We start from the raw sequence: 11,306 nt of genomic DNA, 5'->3' as shown, positions 1-11,306 counted from the left end.
ATAGTTTAAAGAGATAAATGGAGATATTGACAGTATGATGAAGGAACAAGTAACAATCGAAACTGAGCAGGCAGTTCTGAAAAAGAGTGGAATAGCTGTGTGCCCAACGCCAGGGGCTGAACCATGACAGGTCCACGCAATCCCATCCCCTCTACCAGCGCTGTCTAAGGGTGGTCATGTGACCCAGGTCCGGTCAATGCGATGTAAGAGGGGTGCTCCCAGGGCTTCTGGGAAAGACTTTCCTTCTTTACCGAGGAGAAACAGAGGAAGGAAGGGAGCCACTGAATTTGTGTCACTCCATCTCCTCCCCCACTTCCTGCTTTGGATGCTACTAGGTAATGGATGGAGCAGCAACAATCATCTTGTGACCATGAGGGCAAATCTAAGCGAACAGACAAGTGCTTACGCAGTAGCCTGACTCTGTTAAACTGCAGATCGACTCTGGCTCTGCCTAATGCTAGACTTCCCTACCAAGGAAACAATCAAGGTCGTTACGCAGTAAGCTCCTTCTAGTTGGGTATATTCTGCTACTTGGTTAGTCTTCTCTTGTCTAACTGATGTGCTGTTAAATTAGAAAATACAATCTTTTGCTGAGAAAAGTGAAGACTATAATTGTATGCCTTTTTGTGCCCAGCCCTGACTGTGAAAAGGAAACAACAAAGACAAAATTCTATAGAGGGGAAGTCATCTCCCTGGCCTGAACTATGTTGTTGTTAGGTGCCATCTGAGTAGTTTTTGACTCACAGCAACCCCATCTGACAGAGCAGAACTGCCCTATATGGTTTCCCAGGCTGTAATCTTTATGGGAGGAGAGCGCCAGGTCTTTCTCCCAGAGCCACTGGGTGGGTTCAAACTGCCAACCTCTCGGTTACCAGCTAAGTCCTTAACCATTTTGCCACCAGGGCTCCTTTAGTCTGGACTAGACTCGTTTATAAGAGATCTGACTTTGACCTGACCAGGGAGCTGAATTTATCATCTAGTGACTAACATGAAGAGGCTTGATTAGCTCACCATCAACGCAACGCAAACTGGGGTCAGCAGCTGTTATCCACACACGAAGAGACAGATTTCCCCTGAATGCACTCTCCTTCCATCCGTTACGAAGAGACAACAAGGCTGGTTGTCAGTCTGTTTATCTAACGTTGTCTTTAAGCCTCCGGATTAAATCTTTAATCTCAAGGCCGTGTTAACCTCAAAGGCTTATGAGTCTCCTTTGAGACTCTGGAGGGGAAAAAACAATGTATTGTTTTGCAGAAAATGGTATTCGTTATTAAAATATGTGCCTAAAACCTAATTCGTAGGGGACATCAACAATGTCCACCCTTGCCCCATCCCTCTTCCTTTTTTTGTTGGTTCTTCCAGCCAAGTCTAGTCTCTAGGTAGAGACTGAACATTGTTAAGTCTCTGGGTCTTTAATTCAGTCTCGGCTAGAAGTTCTAACAGAAACTCGAGACTCCATCAGAAGTTTCATTTAAAAACCCTGAAAGAATAGGAGACTGAGGCACAGGTGTTTTGAGGCTTTGCGAAGATAAAGGCCTGAGGAAGCCATTGCATCTTGCTAGACAGAGAAGCAAAGGCTAATAAACATTAAGAATCCCTGGGTGGTAGAAACAGTTAACACACTCGGCTGCTAAATGAGAGGTTGCGGGTTCAAGTTCACCCAGAGTTGCCTCAGAAAAAAAGGTCTGCAATCTACGTCCAAAAAATCAGCTACTGAAAACCCTGTGGAGCTTAGTCCTACTCTGGCACATGTGAGGAGTCCCCGTGAGTGAGAATCGACTCAATGGCAACTGGTTAATAAACATTAATATACCAGCTATGATAAAAAGTTTAGCTAAAACTGCATTTATCCCATTTTTGTCATTATAAAGTACAATTTTGATCTAAATCTATTTGCCAAGAACAGAGAACTTTTTTTTAATAGTTCCAAAGACTGCTGACTTATTATAACCTTGAGGAAAAAAATGTTTGTTATAGGAAACCTCATTTGTTAAAATGTACTTTGTTGAGCAGAAAGAGCACTTGATAAAATTCAACACACATTCATGAAAAAAGCTCTCAACAAACTAGGAAGAGAAAAGACCACCCTCAACCTGACCAAGGACGTCTACAAAAAAACCTACAGCGAACGTCATACTCAATGGTGGCAGACTCAACACTTCCCCCTGAGATCAGGCACCGAGTAAGGATGTCCACTCTCTCACCAGTGCTACCTAACACTGGACTAGAGGTGCCGGTTAGTGCAATAAGGTGAGAAAACGGGGAAAAATAACCCATCAAAATTGGAAAGAAAGGAAAGAGTCTTCATTTACAGATAACATGACTGTCTACATAGAAAATCTCACGGAATCTGCACAAAACTACTAGAACCGATATGTAACTTCAGCAAAATCACAGGATGTTAAGTCAATATACAAAAATCAATTGTATTTCTATCATGCCATCAACAAACAACTAGAAAATGAAATTTTAAAATAAGTCATTAAAATAGCATCAACAACTTAGGCAAAAATCAATAATTGATGCAAAAACCAGTGGATGCAAATTTGAGAAGTAACAAGATACATAAAACCAAAAACCTGCTGCCATTGAGTCAATTCATAGTCTCAAAAGTATTTTCCCACATGACATTTATTAATTACAAGGAGTAAAAGAGTAATTTTACAGTAGAGAAGCCTGGCCGACACCACCTTAACCGAATGGTCCCAGTGAGCCTCGTCAGTAAGGAAGTCAGTCAATAGCCTGTGCCTTGTGATACGACGCACTGAGAAGAACACAACATTCCTTCGGTGGCATTCTGGCTAAAGGTGTAGGACCTAAATTTAATCACGAGGCAACATCAGACATTTTATACAGTAAGTGACGTTTCACAAAGTCCCTGACCTCTACTCTTCAAAAGGGAGTCTCTCAGTGGTGCAAATGGTTAAAGTGTTCGGCTGCCAACCAAAAGGTTGGAGGTTCAAGTCCACCCAGAGGCACTTCAAAAGAAAGACCTAGTGATCTACTTCTGAAAAATCAGCCATTGAAAACCTTATGGAACAACTCGACCAAAGTCTAAATTTTGAGACCCATTAAAACAAAGTTCAATGAAAAAAAAAGAAAACCCTATGAAGCACAGTTCTACTCTGATACACATGGGGTCGCTATGAGTCGGAATCCATTTGACGGCAACTGGACTCTCTGAGAGCCCAAAGCTAAAACCATTCTCGAAGCCAACTCTTCAGACTTGACTGTAACAAATAAAATGATACTGGTGACAGCACAACTGGACTAAACCAAAGGCAAAGTAGTTTCCTGAATAAACTGAACACTTCGAAGGCCAGCGTAGCAGGGGCAGGAGTTTGGGGACCATGGTTTCAGGGAACATCTATGTCAATTGGCATAATAAAATCTATTAAGAAAACACTCTGCATCCCACTTTGGAGAGTGGTGTCTGGGGTCTTAAACACTAGCAAGTGGCCACCTAAGATGCATCAATTGGTCTCAACCTACCTGGACCAAAGGAGAATGAAGAACACCAAAGACACAAGGTAATTATGAGCCCAAGAGACAGAAAGGGCCACATAAACCAGAGACTACATCAGCCTGAGACCAGAAGAACTAGATGGTGCCCAGCTACAACCGATGACTGCCCTGACAGGGAACACAAAGAAGAATCCCTGAAGGAGCAGGAGAACAGTGGGATGCAGACCTCAAATTCTCATAAAAAAGACCAGACTTTATGGTCTGACTGAGACTAGAAAGACCACCAGAGGTCATAGTCCCCAGACCTTCTGTTAGCCCAAGATAGGAACCATTCCCAAAGCCAACTCTTCAGAAAGGGATTGGACTGGACTTTAAGATAGAAAATGATACTGGTGAGGAGTGAGCCTCTTGGATCAAGTAGACACATGAGACTGTGTGTGTGTAGCTCCTGTCCGGAGGTGAGATGAGAAGGCAGAGGGGGACAGAAGCTGGCTGAATGGACATAGAAATATAGAGTGGAGAGAAGGAATGTGCTGTCTCATTAAGGGGAGAGAAACTAGGAGTACATAGCAAGGTGTACATAAATTTTGTATGAGAGATTGACTTGATTTGTAAACTTTCACTGAAAGCACATTAAAAATTTTAAAAAGAAAATAGAAGAAACACAATAAAAATGTTCACTTTAAAAGTGATTAAGATCATAAATTTTATAATATGTATGTTTTACCACAATAAAAAAAATCTTCAAGAAAAAGTCCTAATTACTAAGTATGAAACGGTCATTTGAAGAATAAAAATTATTTAAAAAACCGAAAAAAAAAAAAGATACTGGTGAGGAGCGTGCTTAGCTCAAGCAGACACGTGAGACTATGTGGGCAGTTCCCATCTGGAGGCGAGATGAGAAGGTAGAGGGGGACAAGAGCTGGTTGAATGACACAGGAAACAGTGAGTGGAGAGAAGGAGTGTGCTGTCACATTGTAGGGAGAGCAACTAGGGTCACATAACAATATGTGTGTAAGTTTTTGTATGAGAAACTGACTTGAATTGTAAACTTTCACTTAAAGCACGATAACATTTTTAAAAATCTATACATCTTATTATATGTCAAATACACCTCAATTAAAAGCAGTTTTTCACTACAAGGAAAAAAATGTATCATGTAGAAAACTGGGCTGCTTGTTCTCGTAAACTGGGATGATCACTGGGCTTATTTCTACCTGCCAACATTTTACCGAATAACCAGCTGGCTAACTATGACCTCACAAAGCCAGCTCCAATTCACTCCACCAGTAAGAAGAGGACTGTGCTGAGTCCTTTCGTGTCCAGGGTGCAGCTAAAGGCACTCCTTCTTGAAAAGATTTGTTGCAAATAAAGTGACTTACCGAGGCATCCGCAATCAATGCAGAGTCTCACTTTGCCGTGGCATTTGTGGAGAACCTCTGAGACCCGAGCAAAGCAGGTTTTCTCTCAAGCAGTGACTGGACCGTGGAACAAACAAGGGCCTCTGGTTGTTTCTGTAACCTCTATGCAAACTTGGTTTCTTCCCTGACATGTGCTGTTGCCCTGTGTCTGTTCTTTGTCTCTTTTCACTTGGATGCTCAAGAGGGCACCGAGCAGGTGTGACTCACCCTGAAGCCTAAAGGAAAACACCCGGGCCATCTGCTTACCTCGTAGTCTTGCTCTCCACCCCCTCCGGCCGAGCTGCCCACTAGCACCTCCACGAAGGCGGAGCCGTCATTCCCGATGTCCACGCTGTGTATCTGCTCCTCCTTCTCCAGCTGCAGGGAAGAGGATAGCCTGCTGTCAATGCCTGCTCTGTCCTTGGGACCTCTGGATAGTGATGATCCCCTTCTGGACCCCATGTCCCCTTGGAATGTCAACTCTGTGAGAGTGGGGGGCCAGGGCTGAGTAGTGCCACTGTGTCCCTGGCACCCAGCACAGGGCTTGGCTGGGAGTTGGAGCTCATGAAAAATGCTGAATGAATGCATAAAACTCCACTCACCACCCTCTTTCACCAACCCCTCCAGATTCTACCAGAACCCCTTACAACGTGCCACCAAGCTCTCCTTGGTAGTGCTCACCAGAGGTATATGTTTGTGCAAATAATCATGCAGACAAATGTCACACCTGCTGCCCTGTCCCCAACCACAGAGGACTCAGTGGGAGCCCCTTGAGGGCAGGGGCCTCGTCTAGGTTTGCTCACCACTGAATCCTGGGTTTGAATTCCAGCCCAGCCACACACGAGTCATATGGCCTTGTCAATTAACCTCTCGGAGCATCAGTTTTCCTCATCTGTAAACTGGGGGTGATCACCAAAGCTACTCTACAGGGCTGTTGTGAGACATACATAACATCATGCATATGAGCGCTGTGGCCACAGGAGGGCGGCATGTAGTAGGCACTCGACCGCCGTCATTCGGGAGGCATTATCAGTCGATGCTTGATAATTATTTGTTGAGGGGAGGAAAGGCCTACCTCTAGAAGGGCTTCCCCAAAGGATCTGTCATGAAGACATGGAAGGCAGTGCTGGGGTGCGGGCACTTAGGACGGGCGGAGGCAAGTCTCCTGCCCTCCAGCATGGGGCTCTTTTATCACGATTCTAAACACTGAGTTATCAGGGCCCTCAAAGGTCCCTAGCCCACCGCCCCACACGCTCACCTCTCACCACCTGACCCTCCCACATGCTCCACAGCCTCCCAGGCAGGAGGTTCCCCAGACATCGCCTGCACACGGCTACAATCCGGAAGATCCCTACTTGGGAGGCAGGGGCCTGCACTTGGGGGTGAAGCAAGCCTGCTTTCAAATGCAGCATCCCCGCCATGTCTGAGCTGTGCAACCCTGGGTGACATAACCAACCTTGCTGAGAGTCAGTTTCCTCACACATGAAAGGGGAGGGTCATCATAATCCTTGTGAAGGGAGCTGAGATGACACAGAATAACAACCACCACCATCACTGCAGCTGACATCTGATTTAGGAGATAATATTGGAGCCATTACTCCCTGTCCTTGAGCATAAAGAATGTGACCCAGCTGGAGCTGAACTCACAAGGACACATCAGCTGGGCCCTGAAGTACATAGACAACACCTAGGACAATCTTGGAAAACATCTTTTATGGAACCTTTCACATAAACAAATCATAAAACTCAGCACAAAAGACCCACACACTTTCCACTCTTAATCTTTTTTTTATGAGTATTTGGTGTGTCTTGGAAGAAGTATACAACCAGAATGCTCCTTAGAAGCAAGGATGGTGAGACTACATCTCACAATCTTTGGACACGTTGTCAGGAGGAGCCAGTCCCTGGAGAAGGACATCATGCTTGGCAGAGGGTCAGCGAAAAAGAAGACCCTCGATGAGACGGATTGACACAGTCACTGAAACGATGGGCTTAAGCATTAAGGACGATTGCGAGGATGGTGCAGGACCAGGCAGGGCTCCATTCCGTCGTACACAGGGCCGCTGTGAGTCAGAACCGACTCGATGGTACCTAACAACAGTGAGCAGTAAGATCTGTTGGACCGATGAAGACCTCCTGACTGTCCTTACTGAATTAAACCTGTACCAAAGACTGTTAAGAAAGACAATTCAAAATGTAGAATCACCATGATTTGGCAGTTTTTAGCCAGTCTGTGAAAAGGCGAAGCTTTGAATGGTTTTGCTTATTTGTAATGTTAACATACACTGATGATTCTAAAACGTTCCTTGGACTAGGGCAGACATGGCCCTGGCAGCATGGTCGTCCGTTTTCAAAAACAAAAAAACAAAAAACCCAGTGCCGTCGAGTCGATTCCGACCCACAGCGACCCTATAGGACAGGGTGGAACTGCCCGATAGTTTCCAAGGAGCGCCTGGCGGATTCGAACTGCCGACATTTTGGTTAGCAGCCGTAGCACTTAACCACTATGACACCTGGGTTTCCATCTGTTTTCCCAGTTTTGTTTATTCTGTAATGTTTCCTTGGACTCGGGCAGACATGGCTCTGGCAGCAGGCTTGTCTATTTTCCCAGTTTTGCTTATTCTGTAATATTTCCTTGGACTGGGGCAGACATGGCTCTGGCAGCATGCTTGTCCATTTCCTACTTTTGCCTATTTGCACATATGCTGAATAAAACCTTGCTTTTTGCTTTATTGAACTTTGTGATGTTTTTACCCCAGAATACATCTGAGCGCCCCAGATGCATCTACTCTCCTCCACAACCACTCTGCTGGGCAGATGCTATTATTATCCACATTTTACATACGAGCAGCTGACATACGAGGCAGGAAACGGTTAGGTAACTTCCCCAAGGTCACACCGCTGGTGAGTGGCACAGCTGGGACCCAACCCCAGGCAGACTAGCTGCAGCATTCACACATGCTCCTCCACCGACCACTGGACGTGCTTGGACTGCTGGAGGCAGTGTTCAGGGAAAGGCCTTCCCAAAGGCTGAGGCCAGTCGGCATGCTGGTGACTCCCCCTCTGTCATGGATTGAATTGTATCCCCCCAAAAATATGTGTATTAACTTGGTTAGGCCACGGTTCCCAGTATTTATTTTGTGGTTGTCCTCCATTTTGTGATTGTGATTTTATGTGGAGAGGATTAGGTGGGATTGTAACACCACCCTTACTTAGATCCAAAGTAAAGGGAGTTTCCCTGGGGTGTGGTTTGCATCACCTTTTATCTCTCAGGAGATAAAAGGAAAGGGAAGCAAGCAGAGAGTAGGGGACCTCATACCACCAAGAAAGCAGCACCAAGAGCACAGTGCATCCTTTGGACTGGGCGGGGTGGGCGTGGGAGAGTCCCTCCACCTGAGAAGCTCCTGGACCAGGGGAAGATTGAGGACAAGGACCTTCCTCCAGAGCCAACAGGGAAAGATAACCCTCCCTTGGAACCAACACCCTGAATTTGGATTTGTAGCCTACTAGACTGTGAGAAAATAAATTTCTCTTTGTTAAAGCCATCCACTTGTGGCATTTCTGTTATGGCAGCACTAGATGACTAAGAAACCCTTCCTTCAGTCCAAGAACAAGCCAGCTCCTTCCCACCTCAGGACCTTTGCACTTGCCACTCTTCCTGCCTGGAACACTTTACCCCATACTTCCCAAGGCTGGCTCCTTCCATTGTGGGTCTCTGCTCGTAGTCACCTCTTCCCTGACCAACCAAAGTAGCCTCCCTCACCTCCTACAGAGTGCTACTCCTTATCTCCTAACCCTGCTTTATTTTCCATTATCATTACTTGATATTATAGACTTGTAATACAGTGACATTTTAGTGTCTGGCTCGTCTCCTCACTTTGCTTTTCCTGACCTTTTAATTTCATTTCTTAAATAATATTTTATTGTGTTTCCGGTGAAGGTTTACACAGCAGTTTAGGTTCCATTCAACAATTCCTACACAAGTTGTTAGTGACATCGGTTACACTCTTCACAATGCGTGAACATTCTCATTATTTCTGTTCTGGTTGTTCCATTTTCCATTTTAGTTTCCCTGTCCCCCTACACTCTCATCTTTGTTTTAAAGTAATTGTTGGCTGTCTGGTCTCATGCAGGTGATTTTTTAAAGGAACACAATACTCATGGGTAGTATTCATGATTTTGTGAGCCAATTTGTTATTTAGCTACCAGGTGACCAAAGGGGTTAGTTTTGGTTCAAGGTTTAAAGAGTATCTCAGGGCAATAGAATCCGGGAGTCTCCAGTATCAACCCGTCAAGTAGGTCTGGATTTTTTTTTTTTTTAAGGAATTTGAAGTTCTGTTCTATATTTTTCTCCCATTCTATCAGGGTCCATCTATTGTGGCACTGATTAGAATGGTCAGTAGTGGTAGCCAGGCACCACCTAGTTCTTCTGGTCTCAGGGTAGGTAAGGCCACGGTTCATGTAGACTATTTGTCCTGTAGATTAGTTTTTTCTTTGAGTTTGATTTTCTTTTCTCTTTTCCTCTGGGTGAGTAGAGACCAATAGGTGTATCTTAGATGAACACATGCAAGTTCCTAAGACCCCAGACACTACTCACCAAGCTAGTTTATGTAGAACATAAACTTTATGAACTATATTATGCCAACTGACCAAGATGTCCCATGAGATTATGGTCCTAATCCTTAAACCCAGAAATCCAATTCCATGTGGTGTTTGGTTACATCTAAGAAGTATCCATAACTGTGTCCCCTAAGTGCTTTATTATTTTTATATATATTTATGTGCATAGTCACATAGATGCATATACGTATACATACACCTAGATATACATATCAGTACACATCCATGTTTACATACATACCCACACATATACTTCTTGGTGGTTTTTGCTGAGGTTTCAATGCCATAGCAGTTACCACCAGGTCCTTTTTTCTTGTGTACTTTTTAGTAACATCATTTACCTTCGTCAAGCCATGTACACTCCACTCTCATTTGGTGTTACTTTTTCCATCACCAAAAATAACAAGTGTCTACTAACTGGTAACCACCAATGAGCATTGTTGTTGTTGTTAGGTGCAGTCCAGTCAGTTTAGACTCACAGCCACCCTATGTACAACAGAATGAAACATTGCCTTGTCCTTCGTCATCCTCCCGATCGTTTTTATGCTTGAGCCCACTGTTGCAGCCACTGTGTCAATCCATCTCGTTGAGGGTCTTCTTCTTTTTCGCTGACCCGCTACTTGACCAAGCATGATGTCCTTCTCCAGTGTTCTCTAATGAACACTAGTTTCTGTATTTATTTGTTCATGTCATTTCATAGAAACGAGAACACACGGTATTTGTTTTTTTTTGTGACAGACTTATTTCGCTCAACGTAAGGTCCTTCAGGTTCATCCATGTTCCAAGATGTTTTGTGAACTTACTTTTTGCCCCCACATTTTTAAGCTCCATGGGAGCAGGGACAATATCTGAGCTGTTCCCTGCTGTGTCATCAGTGTAAGAACAGCGGCTGGTCCTCCCCAGCTTGGCTTACTTCCTTACTGATCGTGGAGCCGATGGCTTCATTTCACCCCTTGTGCTTCAGCTTCCTAACTTGTACAATGGGGACAGTAACAACTTCTATCTAATAAAGTTGCTATGAAGATTAAATGAGAAAAGCATAAAGTCTCTAGAACAGTGCCTGGCACACAGCAATCCATAAATGTCAGCTAATAATATAGTAGACCCCCACGTGTCTGTCACTTTGTCGTACTGTGGGGGCTTGTGTGTTGCTGTGGTGCTGGAAGCTATGCCACCGGTATTCAGATACCAGGAGGGTCACCCATGGGGGACAGGTTTCAGCTGAGCTTCCAGACTAAGACAGACTAGGAAGAAGGACCTGGCAATCTACTTCTGAAAAGCATTAGCCAGTGAAAACATTATGAATAGCAGCAGAACATTGTCTGATATAGTGCTGGAAGATGAGCCCCCCAGGTTGGAAGCCACTCAAAAGATGACTAGGGAAGTGCTGCTTCCTCAAAGTAGAGTCGACCTTAATGACGTGGATAGAGTAAAGCATTCAGGACCTTCATTTGCTGATGTGGCACGACTCAAAATGAGAAGAAACAGCTGCAAACATCCATTAATAATTAGAACCTGGAATGTACGAAGTATGAATCTAGGAAAATTGGAAATCGTCAAAAATGAAATGGAACACATAAACATCGATATCCTAGGCATTAGTGAGCTGAAATGGACTGGTATTGGCCATTTTGAATCGGACAATCATATAGTCTACTATGCTGGGAATGACAATTCGAAGAGGAATGGTGTTGCATTCATCGTCAAAAAGAACGTTTCAAGATCTATCCTGAAGTATAATGCTGTCAGTGATAGGATAATATCCATACGCCTACAAGGAAGACCAGTTAATATGACTATTATTCAAATTCACGCACCAAC

At 44.3% G+C, this 11,306-nt stretch overlaps 1 protein-coding gene across 3 annotated transcripts in view; it reads right to left on the bottom strand.

Moving 5' to 3' along the window:
• Nucleotides 1-11,306, bottom strand: part of XRCC1 (X-ray repair cross complementing 1) — a 41,898-nt gene that overhangs the window by 12,955 nt on the left and 17,637 nt on the right. For 2 of the 3 annotated variants that reach the window (XM_049900099.1, XM_049900100.1), the window contains one exon: nucleotides 5,133-5,243. In XM_049900099.1, the coding sequence (XP_049756056.1) occupies nucleotides 5,133-5,243 (111 nt within the window). Of the gene's footprint in view, nucleotides 1-5,132; nucleotides 5,244-6,321; nucleotides 6,433-11,306 lie in introns of all 3 variants that reach the window. The other variant, XM_049900098.1, reaches the window with a different exon arrangement.

This window comes from Elephas maximus, chromosome 11 (assembly GCF_024166365.1).
Source record: "Elephas maximus indicus isolate mEleMax1 chromosome 11, mEleMax1 primary haplotype, whole genome shotgun sequence".
NCBI lineage: Eukaryota > Metazoa > Chordata > Mammalia > Proboscidea > Elephantidae > Elephas > Elephas maximus.
This window is presented reverse-complemented; position numbering and strand designations above follow the sequence as displayed.